Consider the following 23646-nt stretch of genomic DNA (forward strand, 5'->3'; position numbering starts at 1 on the left):
TTGATTTTTTTTAATTATATATATATATATATATGGACAAAATACTGTATGGTTTACTTATTACATTGAGATTGGGGGGGAGGGGATAAAAATGTTTTTCATGAATATTATTGAAAGATGATAGTGTTTTCCATGTAAATTGTATGAATATCTGTATGCACTGATTTTAATTTAAAAATGAATAAAGATATTTAAAGAAAAAAGAGAGCAACTGTTTTTTCTGAGGCCCTCCAAGTACCTACAAATCCAAAATGTGGCCCTGCAAAGGGTTTGAGTTGGAGACCACTGCCCTAAACTGTACCATTCCCTCGGGTTTTTGCAGCCCAAATGCATGACCTAGCATTTCTTAGCATTAAATTTTAGCTGCCAAATTTCAGACCATTCTTCAAGCATCGCCAGGTCTTTCTTCGTGTTATTCACACCATCCGGCATATCTACTCTGTTGCATATTTTGGTATCATCCGCAAAGAGGCAAATCTTGCCCGACAACCCTTCAGCAATATCGTTTATAAAAATGTTAATTCTGCATGTGCTAAAAACTCTATCGCAGCTTAGTAAAAAGAGCCCTAAGTGTTTTTAAAGAGGAGAGACATATATGGGGAAAAAGAAAGAAAAAAAAAGAGTGCAATTAGAGAAAGGATTTTATATAAGAACCGAACAAAAAATAATTTAAAGGTTAAAAGCATCTTTAAAAGTGAAGCTTTTTAAATTACTTTTAAAACGGGCCAAATCGTTTTCCTCTTAAATGTTGTGGCATTGCATTCCAAAACTGCGGCGCCATTATTGAAAATATATTGTGTTGTCGTGTGCCGATAACTTTCAAAGAGGGGACTGTTATGAGAAGTGAATATGGAGTACTGTAAGAGATGAGTAATTTATCAATAAATTGTGGTTCATTTGTAGAAAGGGTTTGAAAGTGATTCGGTGGTTAATTGGAAGCCAATGAGATTTAACCAGAAAGAGTGTTGCATGGTCATATTTTTTACCATTATGGATCAGTTTGACGGCAGTATTCTGAATTATCTGAAGGTGCTTTTTTTTCTTTTTGTGTGATGCCTATTAGTTGGGAATTACAATAATCGAGTTTGTTTATTCAATTTTCTATACCGTTCTCCCAGGGGAGCTCACAACGGTTTACATTAATTTATTCAGGTACTCAAGCATTTGTCCCTATCCCGGCAGGCTCACAATCTACCTAATGTACCTGGGGCAATGGGGGGATTAAGTGACTTGCCCAGGGTCACAAGGAGCAGCGTGGGTTTGAACCCACATCTCCAGGGTGCTGAGGCTGTAGTTTTAACCACTGCGCCACACACTCCCCACAAGTTTTGCGATGATTAACGAGTCTATTAATATATTTAATGATTTGGGCTCCAGAAATTTAGAAATTGAGTGGATCATTTGCAGCCTATAGAAACAGGATTTAAGTATACTAATGTAATCGTGATAGGAAAGTTTATCGTCAATGAAGACTCCGAGAATTTTTTATAAAGTTACTAGTTTCAAGTAAATGTTATTAAGAATAAAAGGGTCACTTAAATTTATTCCCTTCCTCCATGGGAGGAGTAGGACTTTTGTTTTCTGTATGTTTAAGGCTAACATATTGGAATTTAGCTACTGTGATACACTCTCGAGCTTTTTATTTTCTGGGTTTAAGGGGTGCAAAAGTTGGATATCATCAGCATATGTAAAGGTGGTAAAGCCAATAGACTGATAAAGGCCTAAGAGGGATGACTCTATCCTCATCTACACAAGCCTCAAACACTTTAAAATCATAAGTGTTCGAGGCTTATGCAGATAAGGGAGAGCTTGCATGAATGGGACAGCAGCAAAACTCACGGGGACAGGACGGGGAAATTGAGTTCCTGCGGAGACGGGGAAAAATTTGTCCACATGTCACTCTTTACCAAGCTCCTCTATCTACCAAAATGTGGCAATGGTGCCAGGCTGGGAGGTCCCCCTTTACATATCAAGGGCAGGCTCTCTGCATTCCTACGGGCCTGGGTTCAGATTTCATCCAATCAGTGGGTTCTGGACATCTTTTGGTCCAGATACAAGGTGGAATTTGCCTAACCTCTGGCAAATTGGTTTGTGGACTCTCCAGTAGGGCACCTGGAAAAGGCAGCCAGGGTTCTGGCCACTGTGAGAAGGTTGCTTGATATTCAGGTCATTGAGCCAGTGCAGCCTGAACACTCAGGTTTAGGCAGATACTCCATATCCTTTTTCATGCCAAAGAAAGGCTTCAATTATTGGAGATCCTTCCTGGAACTTCTTCACGTGAATGCAGCACTCAGAGCAATAGCCCTGGGAGAGTTCCTAGCCTCTCTAGATCTGACAGAGGCCTAAAAAGTCAAGTTCTTCATCTATACAGATGATGTTACCATATTGCTTCTACTTACATCTTTCACAGTGAAAATAAGAAATCAAATCTCTTATTTTGGTTCAAATTGAACAGAGGACCATCAGAGCCAAACTTAAACTTAACCCTGAAAAAAGCAAATTTTTTCTGGCTAGTCCCACTGACAACATCAATGAGAAGCCCCCCAAGCGTAGGTGATCTTCAATGCTCTCAAAGCTTTTCAACATCTTCACGACCAAGTAGTCCTCATTCGGATGGACAACCAAGTTGCCATGTACTATGTCAATAAACAGGGAGGAGCAGGATCTCTCTCTCTTTGTCAAGAAGCTCTGAAGGTTTGGCACTGGGCAATCCTCCACAACACCTTCCTGAAAGCTGTCTACATCCAAGGGGCGAAAAATTGCTTGTCTGACAAATTGAGTGGTCTTCTGCAACCTCACGAATGGACACTCAATTCCTTGCCTCTTCATCACATTTTTTCTCATTGGGGAATTCCTCAGATAGATCTCTTTGCATCTCCCCACAACCACAAACTACCTCAGTTCTGCTCCAAGATATACTCTCCTCATCACTTCAAGGCAGATGCTTTTCTATTGGAATGGACGAATCTGTTCCTGTATGCATTCCCTCCATTCCCTCTCATCCTTAAGACTCTTGTCAAGCTCAAGACCGATTATGCCATCACGATTCTGATAGCTCCTTGGTAGCTGAGACATCCTTGGTACTCTCTTCTATTTCAGCTCAGCAGCGGAAAGTCATACCTTCTACCAGTTTTGCCATCTCTGCTTACACAGAGTCAGGGATCTCTGCTTCATCCCAACCTGCAGTCTCTACACCTGACAGCTTGGTACCTTTCAACATAACTCCTCTTCAGTTTTCTCGGGATGAACACAGAGGATCTAGAATCAGAAAATAATATTAAATATTGAACTAAGGCCAGTACTGGGCAGACTTGCACGGTCTGTGTCTGTGTATGACCATTTGGTGGGGGATGGGCTGGGGAGGGCTTCAGTAGCTGGGAGGGTGTAGATGGGCTGGAGTAGGTTTTAATGGAGATTTTGGCAGTTGGAACCCAAGCACAGTACCGGGTAGAGCTTTGGATTCTTGCCCAGAAATAGCTAAGAAAAAAAATTTAAATTGAATCAGGTTGGGCAGACTGGATGGACCATTCTGGTCTTTATCTGCTGTCATCTACTATGTATGTTACTATGTATCTTAATGGTCAAACTTTTCCAATAGCTACTTCTATTAAAATCTTGGGGGTTACATTAGATCGTCAGTTGACCTTGGAGAATCATACGGATCTACTGACCAAAAAATGGTTTTTAATTCTTTGGAAGCTTCTGTAATATAATATGTTTGGGATCTCATAAAAAGCTTCTTATAAGATTAAAAATCATCCAGAACACAACGGTTCATTTGATTTTTGGCCTGAAAAAATACGACCATGTTAGTCTATTTTATCAACAGTTACACTGGCTGCCATTTGAGGCAAGAATATTGTTCAAGTTTGGTTGTATTTGTTTTGAAGCTCTATTTGGTCTGGCTCCAGCTTACCTGTCCTCACGTTTTGAACGATATAACCAAACAAGATCATTCAAAGAAATCATTTGTTTCCTTATCCAACTATAAAATCTTGTCGGTATAAGAGATTTCTTGATAAATCATTTGCATTTCAGGCAGGCAAAATGAATTCTTGGTTTTGTACCATTATTTCTCAGGCTCATTCTTATTCGTCTTTTAGGAAGTTGTTGAAAACTGATTTTTTTATTAATTTGGAAAAGATATTATCAAGGTAAGGACATAATCTCTTTTTCTAGTGCAGTGTGTCTATTAGTACTGAACACTAGGGTCTTGTATCTGAACTAGCAATTTGCTTGCAGAAAACTGTCAAATCATGTTTTCCAACTCCACCTCCTTCCCAGGGAGCTGTTCCTGCCCCCTCAGTTTTTCTGCAAGCAAGTTGCTCAGAAGTGTTTTTTATCTGCTTTGTAGTTTTATTATTTTGTGTTTTTTTTTTTTTTTGCTCAGTGTTCTTTGGAGGCTCGGTGCTCAGCCTCCAAAGGTGGGACCTCTGCCTGAGAGAAGGTGCAGGCTTGCACGGTGGAAGTCTGCTACTAGCAGGATCGGCCCCTTGGGGGCACCTAGCTAGCCAGCCTGCTGGAATTTTTTAGAGCTATGGGGGCCATCTCCTGTGTAACCACTTACATCCTTGATTTTGTCAGGAGCTTGAGCGTAGGCTATGTTGGCTCCTTCCCGGCTTGGCTGATACTATCAGTGGGTCAGCTACTTAGTCCTCCCCCCCTTTTGCAGTGTGCTATTCCGGGGGTTGAGGGTTCAGTCCAACCTCAGTCCAACTGGCAGCCAGAAGACTAGCCAGGTTAGTTCATTGAATCTGTGAGGCAGATTTCTTCTCCCTTTGATTCCAGTTAAAATCCTATGCTGAATTAGGCAGGCAGCATATTGCACAATGAGTAAGGCTATTGAAGCCTATAAGGAAGATCCCAGGTCTTCCTTCTCCAAAATCCTTTGCCCCGTGATTTTTTTTTTTTTTTTTTTTTCATTCAGGGTGGCGGTCCCCATGGGCTGTTTTTGATGTGATTTTTCTGGCGGTGGCCATCTTGGATTTTAATTAAATAATTTTTTTTTTCTTTTGCCTCCATCTAATCTAATCTAAACCTTAAGTTTATATACCGCATCTTTTCCACAGATGTAGAGCTCGGCACAGTTTATAAGAACTTAAATATAGGAAGAGCAGAATAAAGGATTGGGGTTGCATAAAGGGAGGAAGAGAAAGGGTAGGGGATGCGTAAAGGGGGGAAGAGAAAATTACATTTTTGTGAAAAGCCAAGTTTTCAGGTGCTTACGGAATAGTTGGAGGGAGTTCAGGTTCCGTAGTGGGACAGTAAGATTGTTCCAAAGCCCTGTGATTTTGAAAAGGAGGGATTTTCCCAGTTTACCCGCATAGATAATACCATGTAGAGAGGGGAAGGATAGTTTATGTTTTTGGGTGGGCCTGGTGGAGTCAGGACTCGAGGAGTTATAAGAAAGTGGGATTAGGGGGGAGAGGATACCATGAATGATCTTAAAAGCCAGGCAGGCACACTTGAAATGAACTCTGGAGATCACTGGGAGCCAGTGAAGTTTGGACAGAAGTGGGGAGACATGATCAGATTTGCATTTTGTGAAGATCAACTTGGCCGCAATGTTCTGGATTAGCTGGAGTCTGCCTCAAAACTCCTAGATTTTGCTCTAAATCGACTTGGATGAACTCTTCAGGTCTTTTTACCCCTATACCATGCCAGGTTTGTGCTGGATGACTGACAGAGAAGTGTCTGTGTCCCACATGCAACAGAGCATGTGGTGGTTGGGCAGGGGCCTAGGGCTCAGCCTGCTCTGAGTCCTCCAGGGCTGGGGATCCGCAGGAGGAGCATCCCCAGCGGAAGAGACCCTCCAAATCTGTTGCAGTTATGTGGGAGCCCAGGAGGACCAGTGAGGGGGTACCTGTCAGGGTCAGCTTCACACTGGATTTTGTAAGTCTTATGTGGAATGCTTATTTGAACTGCCGAGGGTCCTTAGCGGCTGGTAGCAGCACACCGAAGGTTGTTCTGTATATCTGCTATGTGTGAATTTGTAATTTTGCTGCTATCCTTCCACTATGTATGTAAAATTGTAACCCGTTCTGGGCTCTTCTGGGAGGACGGGCTAGAAAATCGACTAAATAAAGAAATAAAATATTTGGGCAAGGGAAAATGAACTCTTATTATGCAACCTTCATTAAATATTCTTATTCATTCGCTCATTATTTCATGTTTAGATTACAGTAATGCATTATACAAAGTAATCACTAAGAAAGAAATAAAACGTCTTCAAATTATTCAAAATACTGCCATTAAAATTATTTCAAAAGCACTAAAATACGATCACGTCACATCTCTTGATCAATGCTCACTGGCTGCCTATAGATCATCGAATTTCCTATAAAACAATGTTACTGACATACAAGACCATAACTTCCAGCCAACCTGATTTTATTAACAGGCTACTTATCCTCCATACTCCCCATCTTACATTACGTTCATCTAATCAAAACTTGCAATCCATCCCTTCTTTAAGATACATTAACACTATGCGTACTAGCATTTTCTCTGTTACAGCCCCTACTATCTGGAAATTACATCCCTTGATAAATTTAAAAATAACTTGAAGGCCTTTCTTTTTAAAGATGCTTTCGGTGTATAATAGTCCTTCTAAGGACGGTCATGGAAACCTGTTCCATGCCATTTTTTAATCATTTTAGCCTATTATACAAAATATTAGACTATTTATTTTATTGTTCCCCTTCCTTTCTCTTTTTACAAATTTTATTTCCGCCCTTTTCCATCCTGTATCGGTAAGTTAATGTTTGTCAGTGCTTTTGATTGTTTGTAGCATTATTTGTAATTTGTTTTTAAGTACGCTCTTTTTATATTTTGTTCTTATATTATGTAGAACCACTTTGAATTTTTTATAAAGCGGTATATCAAATTTTTAAATAAACCTGATAACTGAATCTAGTAGAGCATAACATAGGATTAGTTGGAAATGAATTGACTTGGTTTCAAGGGTTTCCGTCATTCAAGATGCAAGTGACGTTCTAAGGTGGGAGAGGGCAGACACTCTGGGTGCCGTCGTGGTGGGGGCGCTGGCTCCTTCCCACACGTCCTGCACCACGCATGCGCGCCTTCACTTTCCCACATGTACCTGAGCAGCAGCTGCAACCTGCTGTTCACACCGGCCTCGTCGCTTCCCTCCGACATTACTTTGGGTCCTGTGACTAGGAAGTGACGACGGAGGGAGAGCCGACGCCAGCTGGAAATGCCACCAGTGCTCCAGGTATTTCCTCTTTTATTTACTAGGGAAACAATTAGAGAGGGCAATCTCTGTCGCATGTTTATTTATGCTCATCATGATATTACTCTCCTGTTTCAGTTGGATGACATATTACAAGATCTTAAGCGGAAAATTTCACCTGAAATTGAACAAAGATAAAACTACATTTTTACTAATTGGTTTTAAAGACATTGAAGGGAAAGGTTTAATTCTTTAAAGTAGATGAAATTAAAATGTTAGGAATTATTGACTATGGAAACTCAGATTGTCTTGTTAGAAGTGCAAGTATTAGGAAATTGCAACAAGATCAATTTAAATTGATTGTACAAACTCTAATATTAAGTAAACTAGATTACTGTAACAGTTTATCTAGAAATGCCCAAGTATGTGCCTAAACCTTTGCAAACTGTATAGAACTCAGCTAATTTATAAACTAGGGAAATCAGGTAGAATTACCCCATCGTATAGAGCCAATCAAAGCCAGAGTCGTGTTTAAGTTATGCTGTTTGGTGTTTAAAATATTCTATGGTGTAGCTCTTCTTTATCTGAGATCCATACGGGAACCCGCCAGGGGTGTCCTTTGTCCCCCTTATTGTTCATGTTGGCGCTTGACCCCCTCTTCTTCATGATATCTATTCGAATCCGGCTATCCAGGGGGTTCAGTTGGGGGATCAGAGCTTTAAAGTCACTGCTTTTGCGGACGATCTTTTGGCTTTTCTGACGGACCCTTATCCTTCTTTGCAGGCTCTTTTGGAGACTATTAGAGAGTATGGAGACTATGCTGGCTTCCGTTTGAATCTGCTTAAGTCTGATGCCTTGCCTTCCTCCCGGCCCTGCGGGTTCAGTAAGGCGCTTCCTTTCCTTTATGATGGGCCTCGTTCTCCTTTCGGTATTTGGGGATCTATCTATCGGTCTCCGTGACTCAGCTTTATTCGCTTAATATTCCTAAGCTTTTGGATGATACTAGGGTCCAGCTTGAGGCCTGGGGTGGCCTCCCTCTGACCCTGCTGGGCCATATATCTTTAATTCGCATGGTGATTTTTCCGTATTGGCTGTATGTGTTCCAAACTTTGCAGCTTTGTTTGTTGTAAAAGGATCTTGCGCGTTTACACCGTTTACTGTCCTGTTTTTGTTGGAATTCACGTAAACCGAAAGTTCGCTTTCACTATTTGGTGGGTGGCTGGCAACAGGGGGGGCCTCAGTCTTCCTGATTTTGGCCTTTACAATGAAGCTTGTTTACTCAGGCATTTGAAAGACTGGTTCAGCATACTCCTTTGAATTTTGAACAGGCTTTCTATGCTCCTCACTCCTTGTTTAGTCTCTTACACTTGCCTACTAAGGACCTTCCCGCTGAGTTCCATGTGTGTTTTCCTTTGACATCTATGCGCGCTGTGTGGGGGAGCTTGGTCAGCAGACTGGGAGGGGACCCGCGTGTGTCGAATCAACTTCCCCTCTGAGGGAACTTGGCCTTTCCTCTGGGCCGGGATAGCCCTGCTTTTCTCGGCTGGGCTACTCGCAGCTCTCGTCTCATGGAACATCTGTTGATGGAGGAGGGCTGTTTGAAGCCTCTAGCTGCTTTTGGGGATCGTTTGGGTAGGTTCTGGGGTGATACTTTTGCCTATTGTCAAGTGAAGCATTATATTCTTTCTCTCCCACAGGATATGCTTACTTTCCCGATGGGGGTGCGTGTTCGGACATTTTTTGAAGGGGTGGCGGTTCATTTTACTTCGGTGTCGGGCCCTGTCGGAGCTTATAGACCCTAAAGAGGTATCGCATCTTCGAGAGAGCTGGGGTCGTGAACTTCACCTTGATCTTAGTGCTTGGGATATTTTGCGAGCCCTGCGGGGGTTCCCTCGCTTGATCACGGGGGCAGCGTATCGCGAGTGTTATGTTAGAGTGATCTAAAGGGCCTATCTTACTCAAGTCCAATTACATAAAATGGGAGGTATTGATTCCCCCCCATGCCTGAAATGTGGCCGGGATCCCAATACTTTAGCTCATTCCTTTTGGGATTGTTAAACTATACAGGTTTTTTGGAAGTCTATCGTTCACTACTTTCGAGGCTTATTTTTGAGCACCATTGTGGGTATTGTGGAGCAGTTGGTTCTTGATTTGCCTGGGGCCTTTCGCGGCTTTCCTAAACATAGTAACATATACATAGTAATATAGTAGATGACGGCAGATAAAGACCCGAATGGTCCATCCAGTCTGCCCAACCTGATTCAATTTTAATTTTATTTTTTTTTTTTTTTTTCTTCTTAGCTATTTCTGGGCAAGAATCCAAAGCTTTACCCGGTACTATGCTTGGGTTCCAACTGCCGAAATCTCTGTTAAGACTTACTCCAGCCCATCTACACCCTCCCAGCCATTGAAGCCCTCCCCTGCCCATTAAAGGGGGCCCCCTCTGGTGTCGTAAGGTGTATCTCCTTGCTTGCAAATATATTGTTGCTGAGCCTCCCTCTTTTTGGACTTGGAGAGCTCTAGTGCATGATTTGGCCACGTGGGAGGCGCCCTCATCACCGCCGTCGCTTTCTGCTTGTGTGGGGAGCCTATTTGGACTCCTTATCTCCTAGAGGTCGCAGTCTCCTTCTGAATCCTCTTGCTTAGCCTTGTTGAGGTCCTTCGAGCTCACTCCCGGGATCAGTCACCGCAGGCACTTTCTTTCTTTCTTTTTTTTTTTTGTGTTGGGGGAGGACTTTTCTTTTGTATCTGCCAGGGGCACGGGCCTTTGGCATTTTGGAAGTTTTTTGGGGTTTTTTTTTGGCTTCCGTTAGTTTACTGGGATGGGGGGGGGGTGATTTTGTACGGGTGGTTCTTGTTGCTTGGGTGGGGTTTGGTTCTCTTGTTTTACCTTAACGACGCGTTGACTTTTGAATTGTTGGCAGCTCTTTCTTTGACATTGCTGTCTTTGTTGCTTGTTGTTTGGTATTCATACTAATAAAAAAAAAGATTTCAACATAAAATATTCTATGGTTTGACTCCTCTATATATGAATAATTTAATTTTCAGGCCATTGGTTCATAGTACTTTGACTTTTCAATTTCCCCAGATTAAAGGGAATTGTATCTATAAGATTTTGTGCTATCTCCTTTCCTTATTAGGTTGCTTTCAAATACGATCTATAGTAATGCTTACGATCTTTAGAAAGGCACTCAGAACTTTCTTGTTACTGTAGTAGTTAATGATAATATCTTGTTCTTTATGTATATCCTCATTAATTAATCATGTTCTTTGTATGTAATACGCTATGAAACTATACTGTAAATGCTTTAACTGGAACTGTATCTCTCTTGCCGTCTTAAAGCAGTCTTTCTCTCTTCTCCCCCCCCCTTATTGGTCAGTCAGTCTCCCTCTTTCCCTCCATTTGTATCTCTCCTTCCATTTTGATGTTCTACTGTTCCCAGGCTCTGCAGGCTGTGTCTTCTCTTCTCCACAGCTACCTCTTATCACAGCCCCACCGAGTGATAGCAGATGGGTCTACTGCTAGAGATCAATGGTACCATTTTGAAGGAGGAGGAGCAAGTGGGGGTCACTCCTGCCCTCTTGGGGGGTGGGATTTGAGGAGGGAGTTTAGAAAGGGGAGGGCTTTGGGGCTCACATCAGGCCCCTGGACGTCCAAAGACTTGAGGTTCCCAAGGTAGGTAATTCCAGGGGACCTGTTCTTAGGCTTAAATCTGTGATGTGCTGGCAGCTGCATAGTGACTAGAACAGGTTTCAGGTTTATTAAAAATTTGATATACCGCCTTATCAAATATCAAAGCAGTTTTGCAAAGATTTTTTAAAAATTACATTAAAAACAATTATCAATACAGCAACAGAAATACCAACTGACAAAAAATGACTTACTGGTACAAAAGGAAGCTGGGAAGAACTACAATATTTAGATAGTAAAGAATTGGAAGGAAACAGAGCAACACCTCCACCTGGCTCTCAGTACAAGCATGCATACAATACAAATTCTACTGCACCCTATACAAAGCCCTGAATGGGGATGGACCAAGCTATCTAAACAATTGCCTAATCAGGAACAACACACCCAGACCAAGGAGAACAAAGTCACACTTTACCCACCCCCCAGCCAAAGACAGACTATTAGCAAACCAAGCAACAAGACTAGACCACCACAATGCCCAACTACAAAACCTTCAGGAAAGATTTGAAAACTATGCTATTCAAGAAACCTTCCCAATTTCTCAGATCCTAATGCATTTTCCAACTATCAACCTTGTAATCTCCCTGGAAATGCCCAGGCCAGTTCTTTTGTAAACCGCCTAGAATTGAAAGATATTGGCAGGATAGAAGACACCAATGTAATGTAATTTGCCACTGTGAAGGCTGACCCAGTGAGGCAGGCTTTTGACTCCCTTCCTCAGTACCTTACCTGGCTACTGCTAAAGCCAGGCAACCAGCCAATTGAAGCAAATCACAGAGAGTATTTTTTTATGCCCTGCGCATTTAAGCTGTTAGTGTTACTGGAGGATGTAATCAAGGCAATTAAATATAGTGGATTCACAAAATAGTTTGGGCAGATGCCTGGTTGGGGGGCATGAACTGTGAAATATGGTTTTACTTTGGTGTCTTCTCTTGGTATGACTTGTCGGGGTTTTCTTACATTCTCTTCCCTCATGACTGCCTTACAATTCTTGGTCCTTCTGTTTCCTTTTCTTAGAAATGACCTGGCCGATCACTTGGAGACCATGGATTCTAACCTAGACAACCTGCAGAATATGCTGACTACACACGGATTTAGTGTGGATAGCAGTACCTTGATGGATGTGAGTGTTCCTTTTTTATAATTGGACTAGTCCAGGGCTCCAATTCTCTAAACCCTCTTTGTCCTGATTGTAAACTCTGTTGAGCAGGGATCGTCTCTTACAGCGCTGTAGAAATGATAAGTATTAGTAAATCCCCTTCTGCTCTGTGATTCTGGGAAAGTCACTTAGCCCTCAGCTGGTTTAGATTATAAGCCCTCTAGGGATAGGGAAGTACTTATCTGAATGTAACTTGTCTTGGCCTACTACTGCAAAGTAGAACTAAATATTTTTTTTAAACTCTCATTTTTGTTCTGAAGTCTGGTAACAAAGTTCCTACACTTCCAAGTTTATTGTAAATTTGATTGAACGCTTAACAAGTACTAAGCGTTTTACAACAATAAAATAGGGGTAAGAACAAAATTAAAAACAATAATGATAAACAAACCAATACAAAATAAATGTACTAAGAACGAGCAGGAGAGGGGGAGAACTACAATAAATATAGGAAAGAGCACATATATGGGAGAAAAACAAAGGGGATCAATGAGAAAAGAATAGTGGCATCCAGTGGCGTACCTGGCATGTGTGACACCCGGGGCCCATCATTTTTTGGCACCCCCCCCCCATCTGTACGAAAAACATGATTTTTAGTAACAAGTCACATGTCACACATGAGTACCTAGGAAAAGGCAGCATCTTACATACTGCAGTGAGAAGTACAACAGCAATACACCCATTGTAAAACTAAACAAGCCAGACTAATACAGATCAATCCTACACCGTCAATCCTAACAGAAAACCATGTCTTTCGAACACACAGAACACAGAAAACACATTTGCCTAGTATGGAATGTCATCACAAACTAACCCCTCCCCCTTTTACAAAACTGTAATGTGGATTTTAGCCACGGTGGTAACAGCTCGGACGCTCATAGAATTCTGAGCATTAGAGCTGCTACCACCACGGCTGGCGCTAAAAAACGCTTCACAGTTTTGTAAAAGGGGGGATAAAATAGAAATACATAGACAAAGGTTAAATTGATGGACTTTGCATACAATGCAACACCACAGAAATAGTGACACGTCTCCTAAAGCAATAAATAAATAGAAAATTTTTGTTCTACGTTTGTCTTCTCTGGTTTCTGCTTTCCTTATCTTCTTGTTACTCTCTTCCTTCCATCTCTCTGCCCCTATATGGCATCTTCTCTCCTTCTATGCCCCTTCCAGAAACTGTATGCCTCCCCCTTCCATCTCTCCTTTCACCCCCATTGGTCTGATATCTGTCTCCTCTCCTTCCCCCCTGCTCTGGCATCTCTCTCTCCGCTCCCTTCCTCCTGTTCTTCCCTGGTCTTCCATCTCAATTTATTTTCTGCCTCTGCCTAAATTCTTTTTTACTATTCAGTCCTCAATTTCCCTCTTTCACTGTGTCTACCTGTAGCTTGCCACCTCTTTCCCTCACCCCTTCCAGTAACTAACTCTATCCTCTTTCCTGCATGTGCCCTTTTTTCTTTCTCCTCCCCACTTTCTTCCAGCATCTGCTCCCCTTTTCCCTCACACTTCCATTCAGCAGCTGTCCTTCCTCTCCCCCACACTTCCATTCAGTGTCTCTCTCTCTCTCTCAACCCCTTCCATCTACTGTTCACCCTCTATCTCGCCCCTTCCATTCACTGCCCTCTGTGCTCTTTCTATCCAGTGTGCACCCTCTCTCTCTCTCTTCCATATGGCATCTTCTCTCTTTCTATGCTCCTTCCATAAACTATCTATCCCGTGCCTCTTCTCTCCTTTGTACATGATTGATTTCAACTCTGTCACCTTCTGTTTTTCTCTCTCTGTCACCACCCCCTCCCTTATGCTCTGGCATCTCTCTCTTCTCCTTTCTTTCCTTCCCACCTCACGGTCTGGCATCATCCCTTCTCTGATTCCCGGCTTCTCTCTCATTTCTTTTTCTTCCATCTCCCCTCCCCCTCCATGCTCTGACATCTCCTCCTTCCTTTCCCCCTTCCTTTTCCCTTGATCTGGCATACCTTCCTCCTTCCCTCCATGCCCTGGCGTCTCTTCTTCCCTCCAAGCTCTGGCATCTCTTTTCATTCCCTCCAGTTGGGTACAGCAACACTCTCCCCAATTCTCTCCCCCTCTGCTCCCTTTCCTTCTGTCACCCAAGGCCTGGTGTCCTGAACTTCATTGGGCAGCAGCAGCATTCACAATTCACTGCTGTTGCCGGCTTCAGGCCTTCCTCTCTGTCGGGTCCTGTCTTCATGAAAACAGGAAATAGCTAGGACCCGGCAGAGAGGAAGGCCTGAAGCCGGCAACAGCAGCGAATTGTAAAAGCTGCTGCTGCCCAAAGAAGGTAATGGCATCAGACCTTGGAGCACCGAGGCAGACCGCTTCTCCCCCCTCCCAGCCGAACACCTGCTGACCCTCCTATCTCTCCCCCGCCCCCCCCAAGTGAACCTTCCCGACCCTCCCAGCGAGAGCAGCAAACCTCCCTCCAGTAACGTCGGCTGCTTCATGGCTTTCTCCTGCTGGTGAAGCATCACTAATGACGTCATCAGTGACGCGGCAGAGGGAGGAGAAAGCCGCGAAGCAGCCAACGCTATTGGAGGGAGGTTTGCTGCTCTTGCTGTGAGGGTGGGAGCGCGATAGGGATCAGGCTGGCTGTGCACTCCCCCTAAGGCTGCACCTGGGGCGGACTGCCCCCCCTTGGTATGCCACTGGTGGCAACATTAGTCAAAAGCTCCTTTAAATTTGTCTCAAATTTGCTCTGCCCGAAGATGAGTAGGTAATGCATTCCAAAGTGTAGGTGCAGTAACTGAGAATATTGTGGATCTACGGGTATTTATTATTTTTAGAGAAGGAAACCAGAGCAGATGTTGTCCAGAGGATCTTAAGGATCTATTAGATTCATAAGGTATAAGATTTTTGTTGAGGAAACCCGGTTCTTTAGTTTTGAGGGTTTTAAATAGTAAGAGGGCAATCTTATAAAGTTATCCTATGTTGGACTGGAAGCCAGTAACATAACATAACATAACATTGTGGTTATTAACCGTGTAAGCAGAAGTTCAACGTGGTTTGCAAAAGATTATAAAAGTAAGCATATTACATAAAATAAGATGGTTAGTTAGTCAGTCAAGTGCTTAGAAAAAAGATAGGTCTTCAATTGTCTTCTAAAATGTCTGTAAGAACGGGTTGTCATAAAGAGCTGCCAAAGTATGATTAAGAAATTTCTTACTCCTACAACCCTGGACAGATGGAAAATTAAACAAAGGATGAGTTTTTCTACTGTGTCTGTATGAAGCCAAAGAAAATCTGTTGACCAGTGGGCTTTTTTTAAAAAAGGGGTAACATGTTCATATTTTCCAGTGTTTGTAATCACTTTGACAGATTCCTTTATATAAAGAGTTACAATAATCTATTTTTGAGATAGTGAATGAATTAAAATATTAATTGATGATGGTTCCAGGATTTTTGCTAGAAATCTGATCATTCTGAGTCTGTAAAAGCAGCTTCTTATCACAGTACCTATTTGTGAACAAAAATTGAGTCGGCTGTCTATAATTACACCTAAGATTTTGACCATGTCGACAGATTTGATTGGATTATTATTAATACATATTTGAGATATATTTGAATGTTATCTTTCCACGGAAAAAAGAGACTATTGGTTTTAGGAATATTAAGAGATAACATATTTGTTTTCAACCAATCATTAATGTGGTCAAGTTTCAAATTTATAGCACAGAGGTCATTGCTATTAGATCGACAGGATGTATGATTTGGAAGTCATCTGCGTACACATAAGCTGTAAATCCAATTGATTGACACAATGTCAATAAAGGAGCCATATAGATATTAAACAGCAGCGGAGAAAGTATGGAACCTTGAGGAATTCCGGAGTTATTTGGGTAGGCATTGGAAGAAGTGTTATTAAAAATAACTGTGGAAAACCAATCAGTGAAGTAGGAATGAAACCAATCCAAAACTTGCTCGATGATGCCAATTGAGGCTAGTCTTTTGAGCAGAAGATGATGATCAATAGTATCAAAGGCGGCTGCAAGATCTAGTGAGATCAGAATAACAGATTTATGTTGATCTAGGAAATATTGTATAGAAGTTATTAAGCCTAACAAAGAGTATTCGGTAGAATGGTGCTGATGGAATCCTGTTTGATTTGGATGGAGAATTTTTCTTTTAGTGACAAAATCAGATAGTTGATTAAATACAATTTTTTCTGTTAGTTTAACTAGAAATGGTAAGTTTACAATGAGTCTGTAATTGGAGCATTCTGAATTGCTCCATTTCTGATTTTTTTAAAATCGGAAAGATAGTAGTGTTTCCAAGAATTAGGTAGTGTTGATGTTTGCAGACTACTACAAATGAATTTGTGAATATATGGACCAAATATAGAAAAGAACTTTTAAGAATAAATAAGGGAATACTCTCGGATTTACCTCCTTTAGAATTGAGTGATTGGATTGTACGTTGAACATCATTCAGGAAAGGAAGAGTAAAGCGCACACACGTAGAGCGAAAAAAAGCATTTCTTATTTCTTCTTCCTGACCTATGGAAGTATTTTGCTGCTGAAGATCATTTCGGATGATATTGATTTTTTCTTGGAAAAAATCTGCAAGGTTTTGGGCAGAAGGTGAGATAGGCTGGGTATGCTTGAACTGTGTGAGTTTTTAAAGATTGCAAATAAAGCGACTGAATTCTTAGCTTTGTTTATGCATTTTGAATAATATTTCTTCTTTGTAGCTTTTCAAGTGGCTTTATAGAAATGTGAATGTTCTTCATATTTATGTAGGTTGGACTTAGTTGGATTGGAGCACCATTTACATTCTAAGGAGCGCAGCTGGCGCTTAAGAAGGGTTAATTCATAGTTGAACCAAGAGTTCTTTTGTTTTTTTGTTGAGATTGAACGAACATAGATTGGGGCTATTTTATCGAGAAGGGAACAACAGGCATGGGCCGCGAAATGGCAAATGAGGTTCAGCGTGGTTAAGTGCAAGGTGATGCATGTTGGTAACAAAAATCATATCCATGAATACAGAGGTCCATTGCTATATTCGGAAAAGAGACTTGGGAGTACTTGTAGACAAGTCAATGAAACCGTCCGCGCAATGTGCGGCAGCGGCGAAGAGGGCGAACAGAATGATAGGAATGATTAAGAAGGGGATCACGAACAGATCTGAGAAGGTTATTATTACGCTGTACCGGGCCATGGTACGCCCCCACCTGGAACATTGCGTCCAACACTGGTCGCCGTACATGAAAAAGGACATAGTACTACTCGAAAGGGTCCAGAGAAGAGCGACAAAAATAGTTAAGGGATTGGAAGAGTTGCCGTACAATGAGAGGCTAGAGAAACTGGGTCTCTTCTCCCTTGAAAAGAGGAGACTGAGAGGGGACATGATCGAAACATTCAAGATATTGAAGGAAATTGACTTAGTAGAGAAAGAGAGATTATTCACCCTCTCCAAGGTGAAGAGAACGAGAGGGAACTCGCTAAAGTTAAAAGGGGATAGATTCCGTACAAACGTAAGGAAGCTCTTCTTCACCCAGAGAGTGGTAGAAATCTGGAACATTCTTCCCGAGGCTGCTATAGGGGAAAGCACTATTCAGGGATTCAAGAAAAGGTTAGATAAGTTCCTGCTGGACCAGAACATACGCAGGTAAGACTAGACTCAAATAGGACACTGGTCTTTGACCTAAGGGTCGCCACGTGAGCGGACTGCTGGGAACGATGACCACTGGTCTGACCCAGCAGTGGCAAATCTTTTATGTTCTGTGTTAAGTTTGAATGTGGAGGATATGATAGCATCATTGAAATTATTAAAATCCCTAAATAAGATTTTTTTTCGGTGAAGGAGTGTTAGAGCTGGGTTGAGATGACAGAAGCTAGAGATAAAAAAAATGGCCATGGAATTTGGCATGAAGTAGGTGTTGAAAAATTAGAATGCTGAGATGGAGGAACAAAAATAATGTCAAGGGTGTGACCTCCTTGTCTTGTCTGGCTTCTCATTAATTACTGCCTGAGCCTGTAGCATCTAACGTTCCAGTATGAGAGACCAGAAACCAGGAAGACCCAATGTTCCACAGAAAAAAGAGCAATCCAAAAACAAAAGGAACTGTGGACCAAACATAATGTTCTTTGACTTTCCTTTATTTCTTCAATCAAGGTTCAGAAAATGTCCACATCAACCGTTGTGGACATTTTCTCAACATTGAAGAAATAAAGGAGAGTCAAAGAACGTGTTTGGTACACAGTTCTTTTTGGATTCTTCCAGTATGAGTCTCAGCCTTACTCATGCACATACCTGAAGCTGTTCTCCCTGTCCAGAAATATAGAGACGTCTATAGCAGAGGAGTTTTCACTTGTAAAAGCTAATAACTTATCTTTCTTTGGCAGATATTTAGCCCTTCATTGAGTGTGAGTGACATGAATTTACCTGACCTGGACTCCAGTCTTGCCAGTGTGAGTAATGGCCGCAGTGTCCCTGACACCAGCCCCGGTCTTGCCAATGTGAGTAACTGCTTTAGTGCCTCTGACACAAGCCCTGGTCTGTCTAGTGTGACTTGTGACTGAAAGCCCAATGGGGAACCCTTGTCAGAACTTTAGACCAATTACAGCCACCACCTGAGTCTGGGATGCACGTAACCCACTCTGGTCTCTGCTTGCCTTGTTACAATCTTTGCAGCTTACACCGAAGCCCTATCCTCTGACATCGTCAGCAGCTCATCTTGCAAAGGTTGTTGGAACAGCAGCCTGCAAAAGAGATGAGCTGGAGGGGAATCCTCTTTGTGAGTTCCAGAGCTTTTTTTTATACTCTGCAGTATCTTTAGTACGCTTTTGAACTTAGCAAGTTTTAATTTCTCCTTCTTGGTTCTGTTGGATAAAAGTTGGCTCTAAGGATTCACTAGTTATAACCATTTTTCTGCCTATGTCCGCTCTTTTAAGCCTTATAAGAGTTTGAATGCCATGATGCTGAATTTATGGTTTAGAAGTTGAAACGTTTCTGTGGTTCTGGGAAAAGGATGGGCAGAAGAAATCCATCTACCTGTTAAGTCATCCGACTGCATAAACACCTTTTATTTTCTATATTTTTTTTTTAAATCTGCAGCACTAATATAACTGGTTGCTTTACTTATAAAACAGCTGAAGTTATGGTTTGGGGCAAAGTGAGGGTAGGAAAAGATATACATTTCAGCAGTAAAATTCAGCTGCTAACTGCAAAAGTTATTTGTAATTTAATTTGTAGCCTGACAGAACAGCAGGCTGTAAACGGGGTTCAAATTCCACTTCACTTCTTTCTGATCTTGAGCAAGTCGCTTAACCCTAGGTTTTGCCAGGTACTACAAACTTAAATTGTAAGCCCCTTAGGGTTAGAAAAATACCTACTTTCTTAAACAACCACTCCATTCCTAAACACTCAGGTAGTCAATTTCACCTCGTAAGATCTCTTGTACGAAGCTTCATTTGCAAAGCTTTGCTTCTCTTACCTTTAGACTGCCCTCCAACTTGCAGTTATCTTCTTACAAGTGAAACAGTAGGAGCTAGTCTTTTCTGCTCGTGTTTTTCTTTATCTTCGGGGAGGGTTTTCCACTGCTTCACATACTTTTTGAACTACAAAGGATCCCCTCTTGGGACAGCACTGGCTGCAGGAGATCACAGACTTTAAGGGACAGCGTCTGCTTCCAGGGGGTTGGCTGCTTTGCAGTGCACCCACCTGGACAGCCTGCATTCACAGTTTGGAGCTCAGGGATCGTTCATTTGGGAGCATTGCTCATCTCAGGTTTGCCACTAGTGGGTTTGAGTGCAGGCTGTGTGACTCCGTGGTGATTTTTCTAGGATTGGAGCTGACTGTGTTCCTCCATCCTTTGACTTATGTGAGTTCTGGGCGGGGTGGAGGGCTCCGGCTGTTGCGTTGGGCCAGAGAAGCAGTCAGAAGAAACAGGCAGTCCTGGTTCCAGGCTTCTTGAGGCAGAGGATCTCCCTGTAAGCTTTTGCAGCTTCTGTTTTGCAACTCCCAGCATACAGCGTGGCACAGTGAGTAACAGGCTGAAAGCCTGTAAGATCAATTCAGAGTTCTCAAAAATCGCGTTTTGGGAGGTTTTTTTGGGGGGGGGCAGAGTTCTGGATTCCACCACCTAAGAAATCTTAAAATTGCTAGTTTTTTGGTTTTTTCATTTACTTTTCCCGGGTCGTTTTTGGTGTTAAAATCGCTACCACAGCAGCCATATTGGATTTCCCAATTTGAATTAAAAATCTTTTATCTGCCTTAAAACACGTTGTAAAGACAAGGATCGCAGCCACGTTTTGGAGGGCAAGATGGCGCATGCCTCGAGTCCCGGGGGCCCTCCTGTTGCATCTTCCTGGGTTTCCGAGGTGACAGCGGAGGTTATGGAATCGGTGCTGGACCAAAAATTGCAGCGTCTTGATTCGAAGCTGGAGCTCTTGCGGGTGTGAGTAGAGACCTGGCTCAGTTACAGCAGTGGGTGAGTACACTGGAGGACCGCGTGGGAGGTGTGGAAACTGAGCAGGCTGCACAGCTTCGTCGCCTAGGGACTCTGGAGGATCGCCTGGAGGACCTAGAAAACAGAGCCCGGCGTAATAATTTACAATTTATAGAGCTCCCTGAATCTCTGCCGGACCTCAACCTTCGTGCCTTTTTTGAACATTGGCCAACCACATCCCTGAACCTTCTGGAGAGCCTTGGGCCCCTCCTTCCTCCATCCTGAACCTCTACTTAAATTACTGAATAGTCTATTCTTAACCTGTACTTAAAATTGCCGTATAGTCCTTGTACTTTTAAACTACTGTATAGTCTTTGTACTGTCCAAATGCATTCCACTGTGAATGTTTGCTTGTAGGCCATTCCGAGCTACTGGGAGGACGGGATAAAAATCTAAATAAATAAATAAACTCATGACTTTTGCATCACGACAATGGGAAAATTAATATTTTTTTATCCTATATTGATGTTGCTGCACTTTGCCTTTTTTTGTGATGCAAAATTAGCTTTCCATCTTGCAGGCTCTTCTCTCTTTCTAAATATATTATCCAGTAATATTTCATAAAGTTCTCTACTAACACACCAGGGTTATAGTGACACCTGCTTCTATTTATCTTCTATTATGAGATATTACATTACATTAGTGATTTCTATTCCACTATTACCTTGCGGTTCAAAGCGGATTACATAAGAATTGTCATGAAGTTACAAGATATATAGGCGGATTATATAAGAATTGTCGAGAAATTAAGGTAATACATGTTGGGTAATTTGAACATTTTAGATTTGATAGGAGTAGACAGTGTGGTAGGTGGAGCTTGGGAAGCAACTGCTCGTGTTAAATAGGTTTTATGTATTTTTTGAAAAGTATAGTTTTAGTTTATTTTTTGAAGGTTTTGTAGTCTGTGGTTGAAGACAGCAGATTGGTGATTTGTCTGTCTAGTTTTGCTGCTCTGGTGGCCATTAGGTTATCATATAGTTTTCTTCGTTTGACATTTTTGGTTGGCGGGTGTGTGAATAGTGAGTGGGTTCTCCTGTGTCTGGTTGAGGTGGCTTGAATTAGTCGGTTGTTCCAGTAGGTTGGGCTATCTCCGTTAATAGCTTTGAATAGTAGGCAATAGAATTTAAAGTGTACTCTTGCTTGTATTGGGAGCCAGTGTGAGTCGTGGTATGCCTCTGTGATGTGGTCATATTTTTTTAATGAGTAGATGAGTCTTAGGGCTGTATTTTGTATTGTTTGTAGTTGCTTTATCATGGCCGCTGGGCAGGGGAGGTATAATATGTTGCAGTAATCTATTAGTCCAAGGATAAGAGATTGTACCAAAAGTTGGAATTGTTTCCTGTCGAAGAATTTTTGAATTTGTCTTAGGTTTCTCATAGTTGCGAATGATGCTTTTATTATTTTGTTAATTTGTGGTTGCATGGTACAGCCTCTGTCAATCAGTACTCCAAGAAGTTTTAGCATGGGTTGAATGGGGTATGAGATCGAGTTTATTACTAGGTTTGTTAAGGTTGAAGTTTTGCTGTTTTCTAGGAGGATGAAGTTTGTTTTGTCAGAGTTAAGTTTTAGTTTGTGTTCTGTCATCCATGTTGCTACTGTTTCGAGTATTCTGTGTATTGTGCCTGTCGTGGTGGGCTCTGGATGGTCGAAGGGGAGGAGAATGGTGATGTCATCTGCATAGCTGTATGAGGTTATGCCGTGTTTGTCTAGGCATTTGCTGAGGGAAGCTATGTATAGGTTGAATAGTGTGGGAGACAGAGGTGATCCCTGGGGAACTCCGCAGGGGTTGGACCATGTTTCAGATTTTTCTTTCTTTGTTTTAACCCTGTAGGTTCTGGATTGTAGGAAGCCTTTAAACTATGAGAGTACCTTGCCTGAGATTGCTATGGAGTCTAGTGTTTGTAGGAGGATATCATGGTCTACCTCAAGAAAGGTTTCCCTAAGACAAACACAGCAACAAGGGTTCTCAACTTTAGAGGCACAGACTTCAACCGCATGGGAGATTTTGTCCATCAGGAGCTACATAAACAAGCAATATCTGACAATGTGGAGGATATGTGGTCGTCTCTGAAGTCCATCCTACACGAAGCAACAGACTGATACATAAAGACAGTGAGTAAACGCAGGAGAAACAAAAGACCCCAATGGTTCAGTAAAGAAATTTCAGACCTAGTTAAACAGAAAAAAGACGCATTTATCACCTACAAACATTTAGGCAGAGAGGGGGCGAAAGAGGACTATCTAGACAGATCTAAAGCTGTCAAAACAGCAGTCAGAGAAGCCAAACTCCGAATGGAGGAAGAGCTAGCACGGAAAATTAAGAAAGGGGATAAATCTTTCTTCAGCTATATTAGTGACAGGAAAAGAAACAAAGATGGGATAGTACGCCTGAAACAATTGGACGGTAACTTTGCGGAATCAGATTCTGAGAAGGCAGAACTACTAAAAAAATACTTCTGTTCAGTGTTCACCCGCGAAGCGCCGGGAGCTGGTCTACAGCTGCAGACGGGAGATAACCAGAAAGACCCGTTTCAAGATTTCGAATTTACGCCCAGTAGCGTCTATGACAAACTATCAAGACTCAAAGTAAACAAAGCCATGGGACCGGATAACCTACACCCCAGAATGCTCAGGAAGTTAAGGGAAGTCCTGGCAGAACCATTATCTGTTCTTTTCAGTCTTTCCCTAAGCACAGGAAGGGTCCCCTTGGACTGGAAAACCGCCAACGTAATCCCACTCCACAAAAAGGGCTGCAGGACAGAGACAGCAAACTACAGACCAGTGAGTCTCACGTCTATAGTGTGTAAACTCATGGAAACACTGATCAAACAGAATCCTGACACAATCCTAGATGAAGAAAAACTGCGTGATCCACACCAACACGGGTTCACCCAGGGTAGATCCTGCCAATCTAATCTGATTAGCTTTTTTGACTGGGTTACTAGACAACTGGACGCCGGAGAGTCACTAGACGTGGTATATTTGGACTTCAGTAAAGCATTTGATAGCGTCCCTCATCGAAGATTACTGAACAAGCTGAAATCGATAGGATTAGGAGACACTCTAACTACATGGGTTGGGGATTGGCTGAGCGGTAGACTTCAGAAGGTGGTGGTGAACGGTATCCCATCCGAAGCATCGGACGTGAT

At 42.2% G+C, this 23646-nt stretch overlaps 1 protein-coding gene across 4 annotated transcripts in view; it reads left to right on the forward strand.

Moving 5' to 3' along the window:
* Positions 1–23646, forward strand: part of HSF1 (heat shock transcription factor 1) — a 260811-nt gene that overhangs the window by 215939 nt on the left and 21226 nt on the right. For 2 of the 4 annotated variants that reach the window (XM_033934485.1, XM_033934483.1), the window contains 2 exons: positions 11901–12006; positions 18393–18458. In XM_033934485.1, the coding sequence (XP_033790376.1) occupies positions 11901–12006; positions 18393–18458 (172 nt within the window). Of the gene's footprint in view, positions 1–11900; positions 12007–18392; positions 18507–23646 lie in introns of all 4 variants that reach the window. The other 2 variants (XM_033934484.1, XM_033934482.1) reach the window with 1 other exon arrangement.

Source organism: Geotrypetes seraphini, chromosome 2 (genome assembly GCF_902459505.1).
Source record: "Geotrypetes seraphini chromosome 2, aGeoSer1.1, whole genome shotgun sequence".
NCBI classification, from domain to species: domain Eukaryota; kingdom Metazoa; phylum Chordata; class Amphibia; order Gymnophiona; family Dermophiidae; genus Geotrypetes; species Geotrypetes seraphini.